Consider the following 27,080-nt stretch of genomic DNA (forward strand, 5'->3'; position numbering starts at 1 on the left):
TTGAGAACCAGAGACGGAGATAAAAAGGCTTAAGACTCAGAGACACAGCCGGGGAGAAAGAGAGTCAGACACAAAGACACGCGAGAGACGCACAGAACTACAGAGACCTCACAGAGAGGGGAGTGAGACACGTCCACGGGGACAGATGGACACACAGCGGGGAAGAAAGAGAGGCGAGAGACACAAGAGACCTAGGCATGCAGAGACTGATCCAGAGATACACAAAGAAATAGACTAGGAGAGAAAGGAGACACAAGAGAGACACTCAGGACTCAGAGATGGGGACACATAAGAGAGACAGATATAAAGAGAGCTACAGATGGGTACACACCGGAGGTGGGTATACAGAGGCTGAGGTGCACGTCCAGGCAAGAACCAAGGGACAGAGTAAGAGCCAGACACAGAGACACACGCACCTGAGCTGGAGAAACAGTCTCTCTGAGAGGCGCACCTAGGTACACAGTTTTGGATACACAGACCCACACACGCCTGCCAGGCCTCCACAAAGTTCCCTCTGTGTGAGCTGGCACCTCTGGAGGTCTCCTGGGCTGGTTGGCTGGAGTCCTGAGAGCAGGGAGGTGCCCAGGCCACACCAAAGCTGGGCACAGCGCCCATCCTTCAAGGCCTTGGGCTTCCTCCATCCCACCCACTCTCACAGTTCTTCTGAGGGCTGGACGTTCAGTGGGCAGGTCCAGGCCATGCCCACTCCGGCTTCCCTACTGTGGCCACACCCCCATCCAGGTGCCCAGAGCCAGGGCCTGGCTCTGTGAGGTGTTTAGACCTGTTGGGAGGCCGGAGGTGTGGGAGGGGGCTCTCTTCTCCACCCTTGCCTCCTCGGCCTCACCCTCCCCTTTCCTCCTCACCATGCTTTGCCTCTTCTCTGTACCCCCCCACAGGCTCAGACATCTCCACTGCCCAGGGATCGCTGAGTGCGTGGAAGGCCGGCTGTCCCAGCGCCCCGCTTCGGCATGGGTCCTGCCGTTGAGGCAGCTTCTCAGCCTGTGCTCGTCTGAGGGTGCGCCGGTCATGGGGGCAGCCCTCTCCCAGGGGGCCCTCATCGCGATCATCTGCAACGGCCTCGTCGGCTTCTTGCTGCTGCTGCTCTGGGTCATTCTCTGCTGGGCCTGCCACTCGCGCTCTGCCAACATCGACTCCCTCTCCGAATCCAGTCCCAACTCCAGCCCTGGCCCCTGTCCTGAGAAGGCGCCCCCGCCCCAGAAGCCCAGCCATGAAGGCAGCTACCTGCTGCAGCCCTGAAGGCCCCTGGCCTACCCCGGAGTCTGGGACTTAAGTCCACCCCACCTGGCATCTGGAATCGGGATCCCAGGGTCCAGCTGGCCTGGGGTCCAGAACTCAGAGTCCAGCCTGTGTGGAACTGGACTTAGCTGCCCAGTGTCTGGTCGGCCTGGCTCCAAGAGGGGCCCTGCCCCTAGGTAGACAGGCCTGGGGCAGGGGTTCATGAGTTGGTGCTAGGGCCAGGGCCATCTGGACTCTGCTCCATCCCAGCGGTCGGGGGTGGGGTCCACCCTCCCCCTAGGCCAAGCGCCTCTCGGCCCTCAAGGTTGGGGAAGCAAACTAGAATCCATGGCAATAATGGGAGGGTGTCCAGGCTGGGCCCCTCCTCTGGTCCTCCTACTGTTTGCTGGATAATAAATGGATCTAAGACTCTACCCTGAGATTCTCTCCTCTTCCTGGGTGCCCTGCTGTAGCAAAATTAAAGATGCGGGTAGACTTCCAGACACAGGTTTATTTGTGCAAAGTAGGAGAGGGTAACAGGGGTTGAGGACCAAGTCCTGGGGTGAGGTGATGGGACCAGGGCCAGAGCAGGGCACTGGGACCTGATCAGGGGTAGTGTCAGACACATACTGGGTACTAAGGCTGGACTGGGGTATCAGGGTCAGGGGCTACAAGTACTAGGTTCAAGACATGGGCCAGGTTCGGAGGCCAGGCCCTCAGGTCTTGGTTTTCACTTCCCTCACCAGGTTCAGCAGTTTGTCCAATTTTGCGATCTCCACAGCTGGCCCCTTCTGTACTTCCTGGCCCTTCTTTTCCTGGGGAGAAGAGAAGTACACACCAGGGAGGACTGGTGAGGGAGGGGCCATCTCTTGCTGCCTCCCAGCATCACCTCCTCAGCCCAGCTTACCCCAGCACTGCCATGTCCTCTCCTGCCCAGTTAGCTTCTGGACCCCTGCCTCCCCCCACCTCTGCAGGATCCTTCCCCATCTCAGGTTCGATGACCAGGGCCCAGCTAAGGCCTGGAAGAAACATCTAGCTCTTGTTTCTGAACCTCAGATGGACACAGTATCCTGATGGTGGGGGTGGTGGGGGTGGGGGGCTGGGGTGGGGCAAGCCAGGAAGAGCTGTAGTCCCAGACCTCTACCAGTCAGGACCACCCTTCCTACAGGAAAGTCTCTGGCTGAGTCCTAACAAGGAGCTAAGAGGTGTGTGTTTGTGGAGGGAAAGTGGACAGAGCCACAGGTGCCCTCACCTAGTACTCTGACCCAGTACTTCCAGCTCAGGCAGGGAGTGGGGTACCACTTGGGGCCAGGCCTGCTGTGTCAGTTATCCCCAGGTGAGGGAGGGTGTCAGGAAGGCAGATGGCATGTCCCATGTGGTTCCAGATGTCCTCAGCTGGGACTGTCTCCAAGAACAGCGGGTCTTGAATTAATGACCCCACCCCCTACCGCTGGCCACGGGGTTTCGCATGTGGTGCAGTGGTAAAGAATGCCTGAAGATGTAGGAGATGCAAGGGACATGGGTTCGACCCCTGGGTCGGGAAGATCCACTGGAGTAGGAAATGGCAACTCACTGCCTGGGAAATCCCATGCTAGTCCATGGGTCACAAAAGAGACATGACTGACACACACACACACACTTACTTAGTGTTGGGTCACTGGGTGTGTGTGACAGGCCTGCGAGCTCCTTAGCAGACCAGCACCAGTGCCATCCTCCCTTCTGACCAGGCAATGTGATGTGGGCTGGACTGGGCTGGGGGAGCTGCCATTTCTTGCCTTCCCTCTGTACCCGAGCCCCCTGCCCTCTCAGCCACCTGTGCCCAGGGCTCACTGGCACCTGCCCCAGCCTTGCCTGCTGGGGACCCAGCCCGGATCTGGCCATGGCTGTGAGGTGGGGGGAGAGGTGGGGCCCGCAGGCCCTTTTCTGGCCCATCTTGGCTGCCAACACCCGGTGGAGCTCAGATTTCCTCCTGGCATGACTCCTGCACCTGTTCCCAAATCTGTCTCCCCCTCCCCTTGAGGCTCAGCGCCTTTGCCCCTGCCCCGCTCACCCCGACACTCGTGAGGCAGAGGACAAAGATGTCTCTTTCTCCCTTCCCTCTCGGTCTCCCAGATTAACCTCATGTTCTCTTCTCACCCTCACCTCATCTCCTGGGAGTCAGGAAGCCTGGCTTTTAGTTGTTAACTCCCTATGTGACTCTGGGCAAGTTCCTTGCCTTTCCGAGCTATAGTTGCCATCTAGACAGTAGCTGGGGAAAGTAGGCCTTGACCTTTGGTGGGCTCTGACACCAGTCACTGGACCCTCCTTGGGCTGGGCAGTCAGGCCTCTGTGGCCCAGCCCTCTTGGGGAGATCAGGGAGACTGCAGCCTGCAGAGGGGGGCAGGAGGAATGCCCACAGGACTTCCTCTGGCCCGAGTCACTTGGCTGCTGATAGAGTCAGGTGACAGTTTCAGAGGAACTGCCAGTCCATGCAAGAACTAGCCCCCAGCTGTCACCTGCTCAGGTTCTCTGACTCCCAGGTACCCATGTCCTCAGGTCCTCAGAGATACTGATGCTGACCCTTGCTCTGAGGAGTTGAGACTGGGAGATCCTCGCCTCCCTGGGTCAGAGTGGGCAAGGCAGGCCTCCCGCCACATCTACTCCCTTCAACGTGTGATGGCTGTCCCCCAGCCCCGAGGGGTCACCACCATCCCTCCCACGGGGCTATCCAACTCTACCAGCCTAAGCCTGGGTCATGCTCCTCACTAAATCAAGAACAGATTTTATCTGTTCCACAAATTGTACTGCCTTCCTCCAGCTCCTGGAGGCCAACTAGCAGGGCTTAGCAGAGTTTCAGACCACGCCCACCCCCAACCCCCCACCCCACCCCACCCCACAGCCTCTGGGCCACAGCTGCAGGCACTCAGCAGCCTTCTGAGTATTTATAGCCAAGTCCACCCCCTCCCCCAGCTGGCTACAATTACAGGCCCAGCCAAAATCCTAGCCCTTGCCTCCCTGGCCATGGTGGGGAATAGGCCAGGCTGGCATGAGAGGGTTAGTGCAGTGGTGCCTGCCTTGGTGGTGGCACATGGGGGCAGGTGTCAGCAGTTGAAAGAGGGCCCTGCTGTTTCCTCAGACTGCAAGTAAAGGCATCAAATGGCAACCCAGGGGGTACAGTCATCAGGGCAACGTGGCTCAGCCCCAGCTCAGCTCTGACCTTGGTCCAGAACCTAGCAGGGAGCAAATTCTCTCCTAGCACCCAAATGGACAGGACTGGGATCTAGGGTTTGGGATTTTTAATTTGGACCCTTGGGCTCTGGATTCTAAAGTCTAGGTTCTTAAGTCTGAATCGGGACTCTGAGATCTAGACTTTGAGGTCATGGCTCTGGGCTCTGTGGCCTGTATTCAGAGCCCTTGGGCTCTGGTCAGGATCTCTGGATCATTCTAGATCCCAGAAAGGAACCAGAGCTCAAAAGGAGGACTGCCTAGCTACTGACCTAGTTACCCTCCTCATGGCTCATTTCCTGCTTCCTGTGTGGACCCACAGCTCCCAGCTCAGGGACCATTGGAGTTGAAGCTCTGTGCAAGCCCAGCAAATGACTGGAAACTAAGCCTTGAGCCCCTGCCTGGATAACACCAAGCAAGTCAATGATGCCCATGTACTGCCCCCAGACTTTGGACTCTAGTCACCTGCTTACCTGTTGTTTCCACCTGGGGCTCAGATTCAGCGTGTCAGAACCCATCTGTCCCCCTACAAACCTACTTCTATGCTTCTCACTTAGACAATGACATCACCCTTACCCTGGGCCTCCAAAGCCAGAAACCTGGGGCTATCCCCTGGCTCCTCCCCTTTCTCTCACCAACCACCCCCCTCCCCACCATCCCGCCATCCTGGAGACTTCCTTGGCAGCCCAAATTCCCCAAGACTGCACCTTCGGCATCTTGCGCAAGTTGGGTGAGAGCTTGAGGCAGGTGACATGCCCTCGGTCATCGCCCACAATGATGATGGGGTGGATGGGGTTGAACTGCACGTGGGTGAGCTTGTTCTTCTTTTTGGCCACCACGGGCTGGTTGCAGATGGCCTCATACTTGTTGATGGACAAGTCAAACACGTGGGTCTGTGAAGAGGTAGGTGTCAGCACAATCAGGGAAATGGGGTCCCTGTCCCCGCTCCCCACAACCAGAGGAACTGCCCCTGGACTTTCTTGGGAAATAGACAGAAGCCTAGCACACTGGAGCTGGAGGCAGTAGGAGAGGTGATTTGTGTCTCTGTTTTTCCTGTGGTTGAGGGAATGACAATAAAATGTTTAGGAGAAAATTTAAGTCTCTACAGAATTAACAGTAATAGCAGTTGCCATTTATGGAGCACTTACAGCTTTCCTGGTGGCTCAGATGGTAAAGAATCTGCCTGCAGTGCAGGAGACCTGGGTTCAATCCCTAGGTTGGAAAGATCCCCTGGAGAAGGGACTGGCAACCCACACCAGTATTCTTGCCTGCAGAATTCCATGGAGAGAGGAGCCTGGTAGTCTACAGTCCATGGGGTTGCAAAGTGTCGGACACAACTGAGAAACTTCTACAGTATGATGTACTAGACTCTGGGCAAGCATGTTACCTGGTTGCCTCATCTAATTACAGCAGTCACAGTCACTCTATCAGGCAGGTTCTGTTATTTTCCACATTTTATAAATGAGGAGATGGAGGCTCTTAAGCCTAACTTGCCAGTAAGTGGCAGAGCCAGGGTTTCTACCAAATGAATATATGTCAGGTGCTTGGACAGTGCTTGCCATATAGGTGCTGAACAAATATTGGATCTTATTTTTACTGCATTGTAAGTCCAAACTATTAGCAAGTTTTGCCTAGACTATGCAGCATCCTAACTGGTCTTCCTGCTTCATCTCCCCCCACCCTTCTCTTATCCATCCTCTGTGTAGCTTACCTTTTAAAAATCTGGAATCCTCCAATAGTCTCCCCGGGGCATGCTACATAAAAATTCTGATTCTTTCTCTCGATTCTGCACCATTTGCTCTCATCTCAGGCTCTCAGCCCTTTGCCTACTAGATCCCGGCAACTAACTTCCTGTTCCTTAAACCTTTCCAGCTTGTTCTCCCCTCAGGGCATTTGCACTAGCAGTTCCTTTGTCTGGAAGGCCTCACTCATCTTCACCTGACCCTTTTGTGTGACCCAGCTCTCTACTTGAATGTCACCTCTTTAAAGATTTCCCTGACCACTTTATCTAAGAGACCACCCAGTCCTTTCCTTGTGCATCACTCTATTTTTAAAGATATAACAGCTTTGAAAAGGAAAGTGTTAGTCACTCAGTCATGTCTGACTCTTTGCAACCCAATGGACTGTAGCCTGCCAGACTCTCTGTCTATGGGATTTTCCTGGCACAAATGGGTAGCCATTCCCCTCTCCAGGGGATCTTTCCGACCCAGGGATGGAAACCAGGTCTCCTGCATTGCAGGTGGATTCTTTACCATCTGAGCTATCAGGGAAGCCCCATAATAGCTTTGTGGAGGTATAATTAATATACTATAAAATTTACCCATTTAAAGTATACAATTCCTGTTCTTTAGTATATTCACAGTTATATAACTATCACCACAACCAAGTATAGAACATTTTCATCACCCCAAAAGAACCCTTATGCCTATTACCAGTCATACCCACTTTCTCCCAACCCCTCTTTCCCTGCTGCTGCTGCTGCTAAGTCGCTTCAGTCATGTCTGACTCTGTGCGACCCCATAGACGGCAGCCCACCAGGCTCCCCCGTCCCTGGGATTCTCCAGGCAAGAACACTGGAATGGATTGCCATTTCCATCTCCAAAGCATCAAAGTGAAAAGTGACAGTGAAGTCGCTCAGTGATGTCTGACTCTTAGTGACCCCATGGACTGCAGCCTACCAGGCTCCTCTGCCCATGGGATTCTCCAGGCATGAGTACTGGAGTGGGGTGCCACTGCCTTCTCCCCTCTTTCCCTAGGTAACCACAAATCTACTTTATTTCTGTAAATTTGCCTATTCTGCTGCTGCTGCTACTAAGTCGCTTCAGTCGTGTATGACTCTGTGCGACCCCATAGACGGCAGCCCACCAGGCTCCCCCGTCCCTGGGATTCTCCAGGCAAGAACACTGGAATGGATTGCCATTTCCATCTCCAAAGCATGAAAGTGAAAAGTGACAGTGAAGTCGCTCAGTCGTGTCTGACTCTTAGCGATTCCATGGACTGCAGCCCACCAGGTTCCTCCATCCATGGGATTTTCCAGGTAAGAGTACTGGAGTGGGGTGCCACTGCCTTCTCCTTGTCTATTCTAGACCTGTATAAATGGAATCAGAAAATGTTTGGTCTTTTGTGACTGGCTTCTTAATTTTTTAAAAGATTTTTTTGATGTGGACTATGTTTAAAGTTTTTATTGAAGATGTTACAATATTCCTTCTGTTTTCTGTTTTGGTTTTTTGGCCAAGAGGCATGTGGGATCTCATCTCCCCAACCAGGGATCAAACCTATACCTCCTGCATTGGAAGGCGAAGTCTTAAACACCGGACAGCCAGAGAAGTCTCTGAGACTGGCTTCTTAAACTAAGCATGCTTTCAGAGTTCATCCATGATATAGCATGTATCAGTAGTACATTTCTTGTTAGTGCTGAGTAATACTTCTTATGGATAGAGTACTTATTGTTTACTCATTCATCAATTACATTTGGGTTGTTTCCACTTTTTTGGCTGTTATGAATAATGCGGCTGTGAACACTGGTGTACACATGTTATCCTCTTCTGATCTCTGCCCAGCACTTAACTCTATTGGGGGTTTGATTGTTGTATTCTATTTCTTTCCCTTCACTGGAACATAAGCTCTGTGAATCACCTGAATCACCAGGCCCTGGCCTGGAGTTGGGAGCCACAGTTGGCCCTTGGTTAGACATTTGTTCAGCAAATAAATGACTGACTTAAGGGTGATGCCTTAATACACTCTATTCTTTCCTGGCAGGTGCCTCTCAGCTTACATCAAAGTCCATAAGTAAATTATGTTGCATAAAAACTTTCCCCCCCAAAAAATTTCCCCACAAGCTGTTTTTGAGCTTTCACCAATTCTTATTGTTGCACAGACCCCTCCCACCTGCCCGCTCAGACTCAGCTTGCACACTCCCAGGGATGGGGACCTCACTACCTTTCAGATGCTATTTCGACCACAGATTGACTCTGGTGTATAAGTTTCTCTTTACATCAAGCTGGCACCCCACCCTGTAGCTCCCTCCCCATGGCCCTCAGAGAAGACAGCTCCTCCTCATGGGATCTTATTTCCTATCTTGCTCTCTCCTTCAAGGTGAACAGCTCCACTCTCTCCTCCAGGCCTCATGGGATGACAGATCCCTCTCTTATTTATTTACTTTTGGCTGTGTGGGGCCTCTACCAGCACGTGGGTGTCCTCTAGCTGGGCCTCTCATTGCAGTGGCTTCTCTTGTTGAGGCTCTCAGGCTCTAGGCACGTGGGCTTCAGTAGTTGCAGCATGCGGGTTCAACAGTTGTGGCCCATGGACTTGGTTGCCCCATGCATGTGGAATCTTCCAGGACCAGGGATCAAACCTGTATCCCCCCACTTTGGATTCTTAACCACTGGACCACCAGGGAAGTCCCTGAATGACCCCTCTTTTGACAGGGCCCCAACTGGCCTGGCCCTTGAGGACACACAAAGTCCTATGTTCCGCCTTCCCCCAGCTGCCCTGGGCCTGGGGTGGGCCCTCCAGGAGGGACAGCTGAGATGGCTCATCTTGTCTTCAGTAGGGGGTCAGCAGGGTCAGGAAAGGGGCACTTACCTTCCCGTTGGTGGTGACTGCTGCGAACACAGTGGACGAGTACGGTGCCCAGGCCACGTCTCCCACAGCTGAATTGAGGTCATAGATGAACATCGGGGTCCTGCAGTGGGGAAGGGCGGAAAGCTGAGAGAACAGAGGGCTCATGGTGCCAGAACCCTACCGGTCCCCGCCCAGGGTGCAGCCTGAGGGAGGGCAGGCCCCTCACTTGATGGTGTGGTCCCATATCTTCACTGTCCAGTCGGAGCTGCAGGACATGAAGACCTTGGTATGGTAGGGGTTCCAGGACACAGCATCCACGGCCATGTTGTGGGCGTCGTAGGTGTCGAGGAACTGGCTGGAGTAGGATTTGGAGCACTGGGGTGGGGGTGGGGAAGCATGAGTGAGCGCGGTCAGCCACCACTTCCCCAGGGGGCTCTGGAGGGTCAGACCCTGAGATTCCTCTTCTGTCCCCGCCCTGCCTCACTGTCCCAGCTGAGCTGGGGCCAAGCTCTTGGCTGTTCATCTCACCCTCAAAGCAACCAGAGAGAAAGGAGGGGCTTAAGGGACTGAGGTTTGGGTGGGCAGGGGAGCCTTCCTGGAGGGTGAAGGAAGCCTGCCCAGAGGATTCCAGGCCAGGCAGAAACGGCCTTTGCTCCCTGAGGCTTCCCTGGTAGCTCAGCTGATAAAGAACCTGCCTGCAATGCAGGAACCCTGGTTCAATTCCTGGGTCAGGAAGATCCACTACAGAAGGGATAGGCCAACCACTCCAGTATTTCGGGGCTTCCCTGGTGTCTCACATGGTAAAGAATCAGCCTACAATGTGGGAGACCTGGGTTCAATCCCTGTGTTGGGAAGATCCCCTGGAGAAAAGCATGGCAACCTACTCTAGTATTCTTGCCTGGAGAATCCCGTGGACAGAGAAGCCTGGCAGGGCTACAGTCCAAGGGGTCACAAAGAGTCAGACACGACTGAACGACTAAGCACAGTACAATCCTGAGCCCAGGGAGAACAGGTCTAGGGGTTCTGGTGGCGGTATGGTCTAGTTTGTGTCCACGCCAAGGCCTGTGGACAGGCAGACAGAGCCCTGGATCCACCAGCAGTCCACAGACAGAATCTTTGCAGCGGTGGTAAACATCCCACCTTTCTCAGGTAGGGGCTTCCCTGGTGTCTCACATGGTAAAGAATCTGCCTGCAATGTGGGAGACCTGGGTTCAGTCCCTGCATTGAGAAGATGGAGAAAGGTATGGCAACCCACTCCAGTATTCTTGTCTGGAGAATCCCATGGATAGAGGAGCCTGGTGGGCTACAATCCATGGAGTCGGTCGCAAAGAGTCAGACATGACTGAGTGACTAACACTTTCACTTTCATTTGCTCCCAGAAAAGCAAGTGCAGAGCCAGGAACAAGTCCCAGTCTCCTGATTTCTCATTTGGTTTCCTGCCCTGGCCACTGTGCCCTTCACTTCCTCCCTCCAGGAGACTGAGTGACTGACTGGTCTCTTCCTGTCTCCCGCAGCCACAAGCAGGGGTGGAGAAGGGGGGTGGGGACATCTTTTGCATTCAGATCAGCTCTGCCTGGGCCTCAGGGGCTCCCGGGAGGCTGCCTGTAATTAACATTCTGAGTTTCTGAGCCTAAGAAAAGCTTGCAGTGGAGCTATTTCTGGATGGATGAAGGTTCAGAAGGATGTTCACCTACTAACTCTGAGACCTGGCAGAAGCGGGCCACCAAGTTCCATCCCACCACCAGCTGGGATGAACCCATTGTTCAGAGATAGGTTTCCTTATTACCCAGCTTCAAAGCTCAGCTCAAGTTCAGATCTCCTCTAGGAAGTCTTTTCAGGATGTTCCAAGCCCCACCTCTTCCCCCCGCAACCCCCGTGCCCAGCTCTACCTCCTTCACCCCCAGGCAGGGAGCAGGACGTGAGGGGAAAATGCTGAGCTGGGCTAAAGTCACCCTCTAGATTCTTCATCTCCTTTCCTGCAGTCAGTCCCTCTTCTTGACACCCAAGCAGGTCAACAAATGCATTCTGGGAGGGGACATATATATGTATACCTATGGCTGATTCATGTTGATGTTTGGCAGAAACCAACACAATACTGTAAAGTAATTATCCTTCAATTAAAAATAAATACTTTTTTTTTTTTTTAAAGAAAGCAGTGCATTCTCTTTCCCCAGAAAGCCTTCTAGTACTGATGAGCCCCGAGATCCATCCGAATATGGTCTGTTGAGAATGACAACCTCCCAGGTCTAGTGGCCCTGTAAGAAGCTGGCATCGGCCCAGCGCTACCTCACCTTGTAGATTTTTCCCTCCTCTGTGCCCACCAGAAACAGGTAGTCAATCTCTCTGTGGAAATCAAAGGCAGTGCCGCAGCCTTTGGGAGAAGAGGGAACTGCTTTAGGCCAGTTCTGGAAGGGAAGGAAGCCCCCAGCATCCACCTCTACCCAGTAGGCCCTCCCCTGGGACAGCCTGAGTCTGGGTACTATGAGGGCCGGAGCCAGCCAGGCAAACGGAAACTGGGTCTCTGGGCTGCCGCTAGAGCCCGGCAGTTGGAACTCTGCAAACGGGCCAGGGCTTCTGCAGACAGGAATGGGGCCTGGATAAACAAGGTGGGGATTGAGTTAAACAGGGTCGGGGTCAGGGTAAACAGGGAAAGGGTCTGCAAACAGGGATATGGTCTGCATAAACAGGGGAGGAATTGAGTAAACAGGGATGGGATCTGGGTAAACAGGGGCCTGATCTGCATAAACAGGGAGGGTCTGCAGACTGCTCAGGACCAGGCTTTCTCCTTACCTCCTCCTACCCGGCAGGAGGGGAAGTGGGGTGTGCAGAAAGAGGGAGGACCAGACCTCCTGGGCCCAGGGGGATGTGGCCAGGCCGGAGATGAGGTGCAGGGGCTCTTACCCACTGTGTGTATCTGCAGGCCCTCAAGACCTTCCGTGGTGCTGCCCTCCACCTTCAGCTTGATGACGTCAGTGTGAACCAGCTCGCTCTGTGGTCACACAGGGATGGGGAGGCGCACCGGTGGGGCTGGACCGGCAGGGTTGGAGTCCCCTGCCATTTGGCTCCCACCACTCCCCATCGTCACCCCTGCATGACCCTTCCTGGGAAACACGCACCTTCACGAGCGTCCAAGACACGATCCTGCCATCGGATGACACAGAGAAGAAGTTGAGGTTATGGTCCATGTCATCCTTCTGCCACCTGACCTGCAACATTCCACACTGTGAGCTCTGGGGCCCTGCGAGGGTGTCGGGTTAGGGCTGCGAGCTGAGCAGGGCTCACTCAAGGACCCTTCTGAGGCCCAGAAGCCAGTTCCGGGAGCCCATTTCCTAGGGTCCCATGATGGGCCTGCCCTCCCTCCTCACTCACCACCCCCCCACCCTGAGCATCCTGAGGCAATGTGCCAGTGGGGCACTGCCCCGGTCTCCGGGCTCAGCAGTGGAGGTACCTGGTTCCTCTCTGTGTTGGCAGCTAGGAGCCCTGTTTTTTGTTTGTTTGTTTAGAGAAACTTGTTGTTGAATTTTATTTTCTTTAAATACGTACCTTTTCCCCACCCTCACCCACATAGGGGGAGGAACAGAAAACCCCGATTTGTGGGATTCCATGTATAAAACCTGAGATGGTTAGGATGAAGTATAAAAATACTATTTACAAAGGGAAAGAGGGTGTCCATTGTAACCTTAACTTTCAGACACCTCCATCTGCAGACCCCTTTTTGCTCCTTGAGAAAAACTCCTGGGAATCCGTTTGGATGTAGAACAAGCCCTTCTTCTGGTTGGGAATGGGGGGTGGGGCATATGTGGTGTGGGTTGATCAGTTGTGTCTGGCTCTTTTCAACCCCATGATCTGTAGCCCACCAGGCTCCTCTGTCCATGCGGCTTCTCCGTGCAAGAATACTGGGGTGAGTTGCCATTCCCTTCTCCAGGGGATCTTCCCGATGCAGGGATCAAACCCAGGTCTCCTGCATTGCAGGCAGAATCTTTACTATCTGAGGTGGAGGGGAGCAAGGGAATGGGGTGGGGAAGGGTATGGGGAGCTCCCAAACCCCAATACAGAATAGGAAGCTATTTTTGTAACAAGTTGTTAGAAAGCAGTGGCTCTGCGTTCGACCTCCTTATGTCGATAGCCCATCAACCAGCTTCCTCATTTCTAAAACAGAAACCATAATAGCACGAGTTTGTTGTAAGGAATAAATGAAATAATGAATGTGAAGCTCTTAGGTCAGAACACTGCAGATATTAAGTGTTCAATAAGTAAGTAATAGCCACCATCGTAGGAATCAAGGTGCCAAGGTTCTTTTTTTCCTGCTTGCTTCCCTCCCCATCCAGGCTTGGTTTTTCTCCAGGTAGCCTTTCTTCTGTTCCCACCTTCACTTCACCACTAGCTCCTGCTTCTAAAATCTTGCTCCCAGCATCTCAGATATGAGCTACATTTCTCCAACTGCAAATTGGGGTTAATAATTCTTCCCCACCCATCTTCTCCGGGCTGGAAGCAAACATATGGGAAAGTGTTTTGGAGACAGAGCTGTTGTCTTATGAAGATGACACGCTTGAGGCTCAAGTTTCTGTTGCCAGATGTGGAGGCCCAGCAGAGCTGTGTCCGGGAGGGCTGGGGCAGGGCTGGGTGCCCAGAGCTTTCCAGCCTCCAGGCCTCCTGCGCTGGGACCACCATCCTTCCCCTGTCACAAGGAGAGGCCCAGTGAGGGCGGACAGGAACCCAGGGGTGCTGTCTGTAACCACAGTTGTAACCTGGCTCTTGAGCAGTGTACGTGGGGTGGGAGCATGGAGGGGATTTCTTCTCCAGGGGACCCCCCTCCAGGCCTGGCTGTCAGAGCTGCAGGAGGGCGGACCTCGTCCTGCCTGGGCCTGTCTGGGCAGGCTGCTCTTTTGTGCTTTTGCCAAGAGGCCTAGAACACCGCACAGCCTGTGAGGCACAAGTCAGAGCAGTCTTGATGCCGAGACAGCTCCCTCTTCTGCGTAAAGGTAGTCCCTTTAAAGGGGGGAGCAGATGGGGGTGTCAAAGGCCAGACAGTAAGAGGCACAGGGGAGCCGCAAAGGGAAGTGTTTAATGAGTGGCCGCTGGCGCGCATGGAAATTGTATTTCACACCCCACTTAGCAGCCTGATGCCCAGTCAGGGGTGGTGCATGTATTTGCAGGTGTGCGTGTATGTGTGTGTGTGTGTGCAAGTTGCACACATGCTCCTGGAGTGGAGGTGGGAAGGTAGGAATAAAGAGGGCAGGTGGAAGTGGGATTGAGAGAATGAACGAATGCCCAGGAAGCAGGCGGTAGGGAGGAGACAGAGGCCTGCACCACTGACTCCTTCTCTTCCACGTTCTCTCATCAGGGCAGGTGTGTTTGACCCCAGGGTCTGCTCATATCCTTCCTGCCTCCTACCCCAGTGTAGCAGAGGATACACACACACACACAGACACACAGACACAGAGACACACAGACACAGACACAGACACACACACAGACACACACACACACACACACACACACACACACACACATTCTGCAGAGTGCTGCTGGTTGGGGCTTCCCAGCCAGGCCTGAACAGGGCTACGCTACCCAGATGGGAGGCAGCCTGTGCCGTGGGACCGGAACCCTGTCCCCTTTGGAGACCCTGGCTCCAAAACTTTCCATGGCTCCCTGTTACCAACAGAACAAAGTCCTTCGGCCCCCAGCCTGGCTTTTGAGATCGAAAACAATCTGTCTGATTTCTCCCAAGACATTTCTTCCTTAAAGAAGGACCTAAGACTTTGATGTCTCTGACACCTCCTTCACGAGCCCCAGCTCTTTTTCAAGCTCCTGAATATACAACCAACTGCCTGTAGGACGCCTCTTCTGGCTTCTTGTATTAACTTCTGTCCAGAATTCTGTGACATCCTACAGGTTGTCCCAAACCAGAGTTTCAGGTGCCATCACCAACTTTCCCTTCCCGCATAGCCAGCCAGTCACTTCCTTCTCGATTTTACTCCTCAACAGCTCTCAACCCTATTTTCTCATTTTAATTTTCATCTCCAATGCCCCTGTTGTGGCTCAGTCTTAAGCTCTCTCACGCTACGGCTGGAAGACATCTCCAGGACACTGCATGACTGTGGGATTTCTTTGCCCCCAAATCCTCTGATGGTTGGACAGTGATTTTCAAATTATGCTGGGAGGAGCTCTTGGATCCTTGGGAAAGTTGCTCAGGGGATGTGGGGAGTGATGACAGGGGACCCTCAAGCAATCAGGACCCTGATCTTATCAGAGCAGCCCCACTCTCATCTTTCTAATACATTGAGCTTCTGTACTTCACTAATACTAGGCTTCCCAGGTGGCATTAGTGGTAAAGAACTCGCCTGACAATGCAGGAGACGTATGGGATGTGGGTTTGATTCCTGGGTCGGGGAGATCCCCTGGAGGGGGAAATGGCAACCCACTCTAGTATTCTTGCATGGAGAATCCCATGAACAGAGGGGCATGGCAGGCTTTACAGTCCATGGGGTTACGAAGAGTCGGACACGATTGAAGCAACTTAGCATGCCTGCACTAACACTTCATTTGAGACTACTGACATGTAGAATCCAAGCTTCCTCCTTGCTGGAGAAGCACACTCAGGACTGGGCACTTAGGCTCTTCTCAGGTCCCGCTGCTCCTCCCTGTCCCGCATACTGTGCTCCCTGTGTTGCATCATTTCCCAGCAGGCCCCTCTGCTTGTGCCCGTGTCTTTCTGGTGCATGTGAGCCCTTTGCAGCCTTCTTCATCAGTGCATGCTTCCTCATGCTTCACAATTCTGCTCAGGTGCTTCTTCCTTTAGGGAGACTTCCTTGGCCTTCCAGTCCCTGCTTCTCATCCCCCAGCACTTTGGACAATCCTCAGCCCTCCTTGGCAATTAGCACATGTCCTATCTGCTCAACCTTGGCTGCTGTGTGTTCCCGCCAGGAACTCCGGAGACCAAATCCTTGAGCATCATCAGCCTCCAGAGGAGAGAACAGGAAGGAGTTGCTGAATGAATGGATGAACGCAGAGACGAATGAGGAAGCAGGGAGGGAATGAGAGCAAGCAAAGGAAGAGAACAGGAAGTGGTTAAAGGAGACAGAGACAGGCAGGCCCCTCCCACGTCACAAGCCCTGATTCCAGCCAAGAACTCAGTCTTCGGTTTTGCAAAGGCAGCAGCCCTGTTGTCCTGAAAGGACTTTGGGAGAACAGAAGGGCACCCTATCCAGTCTCCCTGGCACCCATCCAGGCAAGGGGGAACAGTCTCCTGCGAGCCCCACTTCTCTCTCCAACTTGCTATTTGATTCTGAGAACAGAGCAGAGAGGGAGAAGGCTGGTTGGCCTTGGCCTCTCGCCCTCTCCTGGGCCTGAGGAGAGTCAGGCCACCCTGAGATGCTCTGCGCTTGGCCCTGGGCTGTGTGTTTGAGCTGGCAAAGCAAGGGCAGGTCTGATGCTGGCTTAGTTTGATCAAAGCAAGTCTTTTCTTTCCATAGACTTTAATGTCTCTGCAGACATCCTCCCCATGTCTGGAGCCCCGTGTGCCTGGACATGATGACTCGGGAGGTAGGCTTTCCAGAGGAAAGAACCCCTGAAGCTGCAATTCTGACTCTGGCCTTGGTTGAGGGGAGGGTATTTCGTGGGAGGAAGTGCCTCCTTCCTGTGCCCCAGATCCGGGTAAAGGATGAAGCTAAGAGGTCCCCACTTCCCCTATGCCTGGGCAACCCTCCTTCTGCTCAGGCCTGTCTGGGGACCAAAAGCCAGGGCCTGGGCATCCATGTGACTCAGGAAGTTCAGGGCCAGACAGGCAGGGGGCAGAGGACAATGAGAAGACAGACCTCAGCACTGTCTGAGCCCCCCAGAGGCCTTGGGCAACTTGAGACAGAAACGTGTGCTTAGATTCTCCCAGGCCAGACCACGAGGTAAGGGTGCCCAGGCTCAGAAGAAGGGACATCTTTGGAACACAGTGAGGAAGGGCTGTGAAGCCAGAGCTAAGAGGCTCTGAGAACGAAACTGTGAAACCCACTCCCAGCGCAGTAACATGGGAGATGCAAAGTCAGGGTGAAATCCAGCCCCAGCAACTACAATGGTCCCATTCCATGCCTATCTGGAGAAGCTGGGTACTCACAGGCCCCACCTGCCAGGTCTTACAGCCCCACCTGGAAGGCAGAGAACCAGCAGCACCTACCCTTCTCTGGGAGACCCCTCAAATCTAGCCCAGAGGGCAGAACAGAGTCCCTGTGGGCAGTTGAGGAAGACCATAGCCCCCTGGCTTCCTGGGTAGCTCAGACGGTAAAGAATCTGCTCGCAATGCGGGAGAATTGGGTTTGATCCCTGGGTCGGGAAGATCCCCTGGAGAAGGGCATGGCCATTGCCTGGAGAATCCCATGAACAGAGCAGCCTGGCGGGCTATAGTCCATGGGGGTCACAAAGAATCGGACATAACTGAGCGACTAAGACTTTCACTTTTTGTAGATCCCTGGAGCCCTTAACATATGCAGCGGAGGCCCATCAGGCCCGGAGCCATCCAGCCACCGAATCTGAGTCACTGAGCAGCACTCCTGAGATCCGAGGTCCTTAGCAGATGGATGGGCAGGAGACCACCACCCTTACAGCAGACCCTCTTGCCTCCTGATACTCATCTCTGCCCTTCTTACGCCCAGCTCCTTGGCCTCTAAGCCGGTAGCTGTCGTCCCCAACTCCTGGTCTGTGGCCCTCCTCCTCCCCAGGGTCCCTTCCTCCCGTGGCTCCCATGCCCACCCGCTGCCTCCCACTCGGTTCCGAGGCTGACCTGCCACACAGGGTCCGTGTGCTTGCCAGACTTGGCTGAGCTGCGGAAGGAGGGCTGGGAGTGGGGCTTCTTGAGGTTGTAAATGGCTACGTTGCCATCATAGTGGCCCACCACCACCAGGTAGGGGTGGTCCACATGCATGTCCAGGCACATGATGCCGCTCTCGCTGCTGAAGATGTATTCAGGGAAGCTGGGGTTCTTCATGCTGTATACGAGCAGCATGCCACGGCTCTGCTTCATGAAGTCATCTGTCCCGGGGAAGAGGCAGCGGTGGTTGGAGGGTCCAAGTCCCAGCCCCTCCCCTACAGGGCTGACAAGCCCTGCCCCCCTCTGTCTCCCACAGAGAGTATGGGGAGGTTGGGGGGTCCTCTCTGGTCTTCATCTTCTCCGTCTGCAAAATGGAACCATGATACTTGGCCCACCCCCTCCTTGGGGTTCAGCAATGGGTGCAACAGACCAGGTGACCAGGTGTACTTGAGGGATGGACAGTCATTCTCCTTAGTCTCCCTGGGGGTACAGGAAAGGGGGTTGCCAGCTCAAAGAGTTGATACGTGAAGGATGTGGGTGGGCTTGGGATGGAGCAGTACCCCTAGATGCCCAGCCCATCTGTTGTGCTTAGGTGCTGGGATAGTGGCTGTGTACCCCTCATCCCCAGCCAAGGACAGGGGTTCTGTCTGGACTAACATGGAATTGTCTGTGTGGTCCCACACTAGCCACCTGTGGGCATCTTCCCATTCCCTCCGGCCCCACAGCCCCCAGTTGCAGCCGAGCCCTAGTTCTAAAGTGAGATTGTCAGTTGCTCAGTCTCTGACTCTGTGTGACGCTATGGACTGTAGCCTTTAGCCCTACCAGGCTCCTCTGTCCATAGGATTCTCCAGGCAAGAATACTGGAATGGGTTGCCATGCCCTCTTCCAGGGGATCTTCCTGACCGAGGTCTCCTGCATTGCAGGCGGATTCTTTACCGTTTGAGCTACGCGGGAAGCCCAGCTCTACGCTTGCTCCCAGATTCGAGGAGTCCCAGGTCAGCCAGCGGGGCTTCGGTAGGCCACCATGTTATCTGTCCCTCTGGCCTGGGCACAGTGTTTGGTGGCCGACAGCGGGCCGCTCAGCAGACGTCCTTCTCCCTGCCCGCCCCTGGCGAGGGGGTGATGCCAGTCTTTCATTCTCTGTTCACCCGGCGCCCATCGTGATCATGCAGTCACTGAACAGAACACAGCCCCTGCCCTCAGTTCTGGCTCTCCCGCCACCCGCCCAGGCCCCTTCCCAAGCTCAGAGGAGCCAGAGCTGGCGAGGCGGATGTCTAGAACAACCCCCTGCCCCTCTCTTGGGGACCCTATGCTAAGGCAGCCTTTTAGCTGACACAAGGGCTCTCCCCTGGGCCCCCAGGGCTAGCTCCTCTGACCCCCGCAACTGCAGATCAGGCCCTCCCGACAAAACGGCCAGTCCTGAGGTGTGGAGCCCGTGGATGAGAAAGAAAGGGAGGCAGCCCCAACTTGGTAAGTTTTGCTGAGTCATTCTGTCTTATTCCTAAGGCTGCCCCTTTTTTGGGGGAGCGAGTGACTGGGCTGGGCTCCCCGGGCTCTGGGCATGAGCTAACTACCACCATCCCAGGTACCCTTGGCCCAGGCTTGCTGCAGACAGAGCTGACGGTTCCTGGGAGCCAGGGTGGCCTGCAGTGAGCAAGCTGGCACGCCCACCAGCGCAGCTGCCTGCAGGGAAGCCCATTTTCCCTTGCTGTGGCTACTTGTCAACAGAACCCCTCCCCAGTCATGGGCACAGGTGGCCCTATGTAATGAGTGGCTGCCCCTGGAGTGGAAGGTACCAGGGACCAGCCTGAACCACAGGGAGGCACACTGTGGTTCAGAAAGGAAAAGGCTTCTGTTCTGGGGAAAGTGAGGAGGTCAGGCTGGTCACCCTGTGCCTGGCATGTCGCCGAGCCAGCAGGGGACTGGCCTCGAGGTAGGCATGGCAGCTGGCAGTACCTCATCTCACAGGGTCCAGGGTAAACCCCGAGAGCTGACTGTTCAATTCGGGGAGAGTTCTACAGCTGGCAGAGGGGAGTGTCTTTCCCAATCAGACCATGAAGGGAACTGAACTAGGCAGTGGAACAGTCCCTCATAGCTCCTTTTGTTCATTACCCAAATCCTGACTGGGGCCTCCCTCTGGGCTGAGCCTGGCAGGGACAGACACAGCCCTCTGGAGACATGGGCCTGCCCTCGGTGGCTCCTGGTGTGGTGACAGGGAGCCAGACCCCTGAGGCTGAATGGGCAAGCCCTTGCCAGGTAATCAGACTCTGAACTGCCATGCCAGAGGTGAGCTGTCGACGCCCTGTACGCCCTGTGGCCTGGATGCCAAGCAAGACTGATGGGAGGAGTGGGCAGGCAGGAGGGTGAATGAAAAGGTGGGCAGTTGGGTGACAGATGCTCAGGCTAAGGATCTGGATGCTCTCCTTGCTGCCCCAAGGGTCAAAGGCGGGCATGATCCCCACACTGGCTCTCACTATGCCCCAGGGATCTGGTCCCTTGAGGGACAGCAGCGATGACTCGCTTTTTCTAGACACACTTCCAGCAGCCCCTGCCCTGCCACAAATGTGCACAGAACCTTCACGACCAGTGGGACCAGGAAAGGAGGGTTGGAAACCCTAGGTTGGCTCAGTAACTCTGCAGTGTGAACATCTCTGACCTGCTCCCAGAACCACCAGATGCTGAACTATGGCCCCCAGACTATATAGGTGGATAAACTGAAGCCCTGGTGGCTCAGAGAGTAAAGAAGAATCTGCCTACAATGCAGGAGACCTGGGTTCCATCCCTGGGTCAGGAAAATCCCCTGGAGAAGAGAATGGCTACCCACTCCAGTATTCTTGCCTGGGAAATCCCATGGACAGAGGAGCCTGGCAGGCTACAGTCCATGGGGTTGCAGAGTCAGACACGACTGAGCGACTAACACTTTCACTTCAAACTGAGGCCCAGGGGGTAGAAACGATGTGCCCAAGTACATTAGGCCTATCACTTGATGCTTGTCACACCCAATATCCTGTTTAGTTACCCTGCTTATGGTAACAGCACGAATCCAAATTTTACATGAAGGTAGAGAAAGGAGAGCAAGGGGGCACTGGACTTTTGGGAGCAATGGGGTATCTGGCAAAGCAAATAATCCCTCCAGAATCTGGACAAGGAGATGTGTAAAGGCCAGGGCAGCCACTTGTGATGAGAGGAAAGTTCTGGCAGAGAGAAGCATGGATTTCATAAGACAGGGACACAGAGAGCAAGCAACCTGCCACACTTAGACCCTGCCAGCGCTCCCAGGCCACACACATCCTGACAGTAAGCCTCTCGTTCTTAACCTGGCTCAAGTGGTCTCTGTTACTTTCAACCAAACAAGCTGTCCTGACATAAAGATCACAGCTTCTAATCATGGTTAGACCATGTGTTTCCTGAATTCCAATTCAGGGCTTTGTCTGCCAAACCACACCAGGAAAACAGAAAAACTCTCATTCAGCTAGGGCTTCCTCTCCATCTTATTCTATGATGTTCTTGTCCCTGACTCTGGACCCCTATGAACCCTCACTGTTCTATCCTATAAGTGTACTCAGGGTGATGTCAGGGCCCCAACTTGCAACAGTGCTACAGGAGAGCATCATCCTGTCTTCCAAAAGTCCTAACATGACATCACCACTCAGACCACCAGTGGTCTCCATGTGACATCATCGCTGAGGCCACCAGCAGTCCTGGTGACATCACTGCCCAGCCTGCCATCATTCCCAGTATGATGCCACTGACCAGGTCACCAGAAGTCCCAGTAAGACATTGACATCAAGGTCACTCCCAGTGCCTCAGTTCCCAGTGAATGGTAGAATCCCATCATGTTCAAGGCTCACAGAGCCCTGGGCTCTGGGGTACTTCATCCTAAATCCCACAAACTACCTGGCTCCCCAGCACAGGACTGGAAGGTCCAGCAACACAGATAGAAGCCCCCAATTCCACACTCCATTATATAAAGAGGCAGGAGCCCTGACGTCTGGGGCCAGTGAAGGAATTTCAGGTTCCTCTGGGCCATGGGATTTCAGTGAATCTATGTTGGCTGGGTGGCAGGGAAAGAGGATCAGAGGAAGGGGGAAAGGGAGAGAGAGAGGAAGGGAGAAGGGAGAGGTGATAAACCATCTGGCCTGTGACTCCAAGACAGGGGGAGAGGGAGGGCCATTGGTCTGGCCTTAGCTTCACTTTGTAATTTTGCCTTCTCCAAGAAGCCCTCTAGACCATTCGGCTTCTCCACTATGAGTGCCCACCTACCCCCTGGAATTCCTCTACCCATACTCTGTTATTACAGGTGTATTACTATTATGAGCAGATTTTTCCTTAGCCTGCCACCAAAGGATGGAGCGTGGCCTGGCATGGCCCAGAAGACTTCCTGTCTCAGAGGGAGAGCTGCCTCCTGCTAACCCTGCTTTGCTGGATAATCTCTACTGCCTCTCTGACTCTGGCCTTCAATGATTCAGGAGATTTGGGCGAGGAGAGTCAACTCCCTAATAGAGCGTGATCTGGCCATTCTCAGAAAGCCATTGTCTCAGGGGAAGGATGGCTTCATTCCACAATCGAATGAAGCTCTCACTCCCCTCAGCACCCTCTCCTGGGGCCCAGGCAGCGCCACTACTCCACCCCTGCCCAGAGCTCTAGATGGTAGGGGGCCACTCTGGAGAGTCCTGGCGGTCAGGAGAAGCCTGGGATTCTGCTCAGGATTTGGGGAGTGCAGAGCAGGCAGAGGGCATGTTGGGGCATCCAGCTTAAGCCAGGCCAGTGGTCAGAGAGAAGTAGGTGCCAAGCTGCAGAGACAAGGGTGCCAAGCCAGCGACAGCCAGCAGGCCTCCTCCTCTCTTCCTGCAGCTCCCTGATGAATCCAGCCCAGGGCTTGAGCCCAAGGCAGCAGCTGTTTGATGATTCCCTTATTAAGTCATGTAAGAGGCTCTCAGAGGGGCTGTGGTGGGCAGAATAATGCCCTCCCCCCCATGTCCATGTCCTAATCCCCAGAGCCCATAAATATGTTACTTTGCACAGCAAAAGGGATTTTGTAGATGTGATTAAGTTAAGGCCTTGAGATGGGGAGATTATCCTGGATTATCTGGGTAGAGCCAGTGTAATCACAGGGGTCCTTATAAGGGAAGGAGGGAGGCAGGCAGGTCAGAGCACTGACACCAGAAGCCGACGTCAGAATGAGGCACTTGCTAGCTGGAAAGAGGCCACAAGCCATGGAATACAGGCAGCCTTGAAGCTAAGAGAGACAAGGAAATGGATGGCCCTCCAAACCTCCAAAAGGAACAAAGCCCTGCTGACACCTGATTTTTGCTCAGCAAAACCCATTTTAGACGCTGACCTCCAGAACTGTAAGACAATAGATTTGTGTTGTTTTGAGCTGTTATGTTCAAATCAGTCAATCCTGAAGGAATTAACCCTGAATAGTCATTGGAAGGCCACTGAATGGCCTTCTGTGGAAGGCCAATACTTTGGCCACCTGATGCAAAGAGCTGACTCATAGGAACAGACCCTGATGCAGGGAAAGATTGATGACAGAAGGAGAAGGAGATGACAGACGATGAGATGGTTGGATGGCATCACTGGCTCAATGGACATGAGTTTGAGCAAACTCTGGGAGATAGTGAGGACAGGGAAGCCTGGTGTGCTGCAGTCCACGGGGTCACAAAGAGTTGGGCATGACGTAGCGACTGAACAACAACAAAGCCCTTATGTTCACGGTAATTTGTTACTGCAGATATAGGAAACTAACTAGGTCACGGGGAAGTGTGACCCAAACTCTATTTTCAGGAATCAGAGGGAGAGGTCACTCAACATGGTTGTTCTTTTGCTCCCTGCACATCCCTCAGTCAACCAGCCCCTGCTTCACCTCCACCTGCTCACATGACTTTCCAATCCTCTTAATCACAGGGCTTACTCAACAGCTACCTAAGTGCTTGCCCCCCACCCAGCTGCTGGTTTCCTTGGCGACTGAGGAGCCAACCTGATGTCAATTCCCCTATAAATGGTAGGCTCCTCCTCCCCCAGCAGTGCAGGTTTTTGCCATGTCCTGTCTGCGGCCTGACACATGTGGTAGGGACCTTTTGCTTCTGACTTACAACACTCCCTATCCAGTTACGTTTAAGTTGTGGGTTTCTCGATCACTTTCTCCTTCTCTGGTCTCACAGTGGGGCGATGTGGGGCTAGCAGATCTGTGGTGGGGGGCAGCCCAACAGGCCATAGATGATACATTTGCTAGGGTGATTTGGAAGCAGTCCCTCTAGAAATCAGGGGTATGGAAGCTAATGACCCCCAGCTCTCCTGATGACAATAAGGAAACCCTCCTTCAGTTTCCCACATCCCAGCCCTGCCTTCTTGGACTCCAGGCACAGACTGTCCCTTGGGTTAGGACTTTCAGTCTCCAAAGGCAGGGGACGAGCCCAGCGCTGCCCCCAAGAAGGGGCATCAGTGTTACAGGGTTCCAAACTGCCAGTGTGACCCTGAGACTGTGGTGCCAGGCTGGATCCAGCCTTCCAGCATCTGGGCTTTTCCTAGAGCTCTCACCCAATTAGGAGTTGGGACATTTAAATAGTGTGGGAAATAAGAGCAAGGCCTTGGAGACAGAATACATCAAGCGGGACATTTAATTTGATTTAGGGAAAATGAGGCAAACATTTGAGAACCTAAATAACTAACCAGTAATTAAACTAACAACAGGAATGCCCTTGCACTACAACCGGGCGAGCACAGTGGCCTTTATGGACTGTATTTACAAAGAGACCTGACAACATAATTAGTCCTGTAAATTTTACGCAGCCTGCAGCTGAGGAGTGATGGATTTTGTGTGTGGAGGATGAACGGGGAGAAATGAGGTGGATGAATTTCCATTTTCAGTAAATGAAATTAACACTGCTTAATTAGTGAAGCTGACAAATAAATGACCAGGGAAGATTTAAATCCCTTACAAGTGGATCCCTGTCCTGGGCAGGCTGAGGGACCGGCCAGGAGGCGGTGGGACAGAGTGGGAATGGGTGTAATACTGGGGCTCAGGGCCTGACTTTGGCCACTTTTGAGGGTGCTGTCCCTCCGAGGCTGGGCTGAAGGTCAGCTGGCTCATCCACCCTTCTAAGACATGACCCGCTGGAAGGTTTCCTCCCTGTCTCCTGTGTGAGAGCCAGTCAGGACACACACACGGTCTGATCCATCATCCCTGCCTGACAGATCGCAAGGAGTCCCCATTTCCCTGCTGTGAATGGCCTAATGAGCTGGGAAGCACCCACTCAGCGCAGCAGGCCAACACAACTGCACCCCAGCTTTGCCCCATGGGCCATCTCTTCCTAGACTACCTTCCTCTGCCCTCCAGTGTTCCGCCATCTGCTCTCACCTGCTGACAGCCTTTCTCCACTCAGCTGCGACACAAAGCCTGGCCCCAGGGGGAGCCCCAGTCTCAGCCCTCTATGCAGCCTGACATGCCCACCACCTGGTACCCAGCAGCCACGAGGGAAGGCAGGTGTGACTGCTCTGTGCTGTTGCAGGCAATTGCCCAAGCTCTCTTCCCCACCTGCTTGCTCCCAGCCTGGCTCCAGCCAACTGGCCTTGTGCCCAAATGCGGGCTCGGCCCCAGTCCTTCCTAGGTACCTGCCTTCCCCTGCCCGAGTCTTATTTGATCAGGTTAGAGAGTCAACATTGGGGTATCTCAGGCAAAAAGAGTCCTGGGCTGAACTCATCAGGGTCAAGCCCAACAACAAACCCAAACTCTCACTTCAGAGTTTGTTCACATGAGGCAAAGCCTGAAGATGGGAGGCAGGCATCTGGGAATTTCCAAAGATAGGGTAATTGAGGTTGGTGAGCAGCTGCTCCTCACAGCAAACCATGCGGGCATTAAGGTGCCTTTTTCCTGGCCTTGGCTTTGCTCACTTTCTTCCAAGGGGACACCCGGGTATTTGCAGCATGGGGCTCCCTGGGGCAACCTCAGGAGTGAGTGCAGGAGCCCTTTGAGTCCCAGTCCAGCCTGGCTCTGCTTAGGCCTCCACAGGGTGGTACTGAGATGTGCAAGGCTGTGAGGAATAGATGCCCAGTGGAAAGCTGGCCAACAGCTCCCGTGCCAGTGAGAATAATACTACTGCCTCTACTGGGCCCAGCTGTCTAAGAGAAGAGGTGGGGCCTCATCTGACTCCTCCCTGTCCCCAACAAGCCCCTCTCTCTGCAGCCCTGCCAGAAAGCTAGGAAACAGAAAGACAGACAAATCAGCAACATTCGTCCTTTCTGTGCAGAAGGTTCCTACAGCTCAAGGGGCACATTTGCTGCTTTTCTTCCATGTGTGTCTCATAACATGATAGAGGGTACCAGGCGTCAGCCTCTCCAGGTCACCAGAGGAAAAACCAAGGCTCAGAGCAGCTTTCAGCTCCAGGTCACATCACTGGGAAGTGACCCTCCAGCCAGAAGGTCTGCAGCTGATAGTAGTGCTACCCAGACATGTGGGTGTGGCCGACAAAGGACAAAGAGACCCTTCCAGGGCGCACACCTGCTCAAAAGAGCCCACTGGGCCCATTGGAATTGGGGCCATCAATTCCTGGTGGGGGTGTCACTCTGCGCCACTGCCTCTGGCTAACACTGCCCCAAGGACAACCTCTATATGACCCCAGCCAGCTGACACTCCACTCGGTGAAAGGAGGAGACGGGAGAGCTGAAGCAGTTTCTCCTCCCACCTGCTGGGGAGCCTCCCCACTCTCCCCACCTCAGTCCTGGGCAAACAGCCTGGGCTGAGAGCAGCCCCAGAGAGGGGTCCACACCCACTCCTAGGAGGCCCGCTCAGCACCCGGCCCACGTCCAGGCCCAGTAGCTGCAGCAGGGGGAGGAATGTGCTAGCTCCCTGCCAGAGGGGGTGGCTGCCTCCTGCTTGGCAGCAGCCCACCCTCGGGAGTGGGGACACAAAGCGGGCATTTAGGGCATCCTCGGAGGCGGCCCAGACCATGAGACTGGGAGCAGCTCCAAGGGTTTCCTCCCTGAGAGGAATGACAAACACCCACTCCTCTTGGCCCTCGCCTTCCTCCCCCACCCCGGGCAAAGAATGGGCTGGGCGGGCAGGCGGTCTGAGGGGCAGAGACCGGGAGCTTGTACGCCTGCCAGCCAGCAGCAGCTTGGAGAATGGGAAGGTTTTTCTGTTTGCAGAAGCTCATTCTCTCAGCCAGAAAGCGCGCTGTCAGCCCGGGGAGCTGCTGCTTGCACGAAGTCTGGGGCCCTCTCCTGTTAGGAAGGGGGAATGTCCAGGCCAGAGGGGAGGCAGGGGCTTCTGCAGGGC

At 54.3% G+C, this 27,080-nt stretch overlaps 3 protein-coding genes across 19 annotated transcripts in view; 2 read left to right on the top strand and 1 right to left on the bottom strand.

Annotated features, from left to right (window-relative positions):
• Positions 1-1,670, top strand: part of CNTFR (ciliary neurotrophic factor receptor) — a 63,649-nt gene extending 61,979 nt beyond the window's left edge. For all 8 annotated transcript variants that reach the window (XM_060410884.1, XM_027964277.3, XM_015093062.4 and 5 more), the window contains one exon: positions 897-1,670. The gene's annotated coding sequence lies outside the window, so the exon portion shown is untranslated. The remainder of the gene's footprint in view (positions 1-896) is intronic.
• Positions 1,027-1,670, top strand: ENHO (energy homeostasis associated). The gene has a single exon (XM_004004127.6). The coding sequence runs from the start codon at positions 1,027-1,029 to the stop codon at positions 1,255-1,257; it is 231 nt and encodes a 76-aa protein (XP_004004176.1). The 3' UTR covers positions 1,258-1,670.
• A 57-nt stretch (positions 1,671-1,727) lies between these two features.
• DNAI1 (dynein axonemal intermediate chain 1) overlaps positions 1,728-27,080 on the bottom strand; it is a 69,005-nt gene continuing 43,652 nt past the window's right edge. The window contains exons 13-21 of one of the 10 annotated variants that reach the window (XM_027964284.3): positions 17,774-18,021; positions 12,120-12,209; positions 11,905-11,992; positions 11,295-11,374; positions 10,893-11,028; positions 9,230-9,378; positions 9,025-9,147; positions 5,148-5,333; positions 1,728-2,051 (exon numbers count right to left, since the gene is read on the bottom strand). In XM_027964284.3, the coding sequence (XP_027820085.1) occupies positions 1,953-2,051; positions 5,148-5,333; positions 9,025-9,147; positions 9,230-9,378; positions 10,893-11,028; positions 11,295-11,374; positions 11,905-11,992; positions 12,120-12,209; positions 17,774-18,021 (1,199 nt within the window). In that variant the 3' untranslated portion in view covers positions 1,728-1,952. The other 9 variants (XM_042243087.2, XM_004004128.6, XM_012118031.5 and 6 more) reach the window with 9 other exon arrangements.

Source organism: Ovis aries, chromosome 2, assembly GCF_016772045.2.
Source record: "Ovis aries strain OAR_USU_Benz2616 breed Rambouillet chromosome 2, ARS-UI_Ramb_v3.0, whole genome shotgun sequence".
NCBI lineage: Eukaryota > Metazoa > Chordata > Mammalia > Artiodactyla > Bovidae > Ovis > Ovis aries.

Excerpts from the sequence above, each read along its gene's own strand:
- ENHO (XM_004004127.6), top strand. The coding sequence starts at position 1,027 with ATGGGGGCAGCCCTCTCCCAGGGGGCCCTCATCGCGATCATCTGCAAC.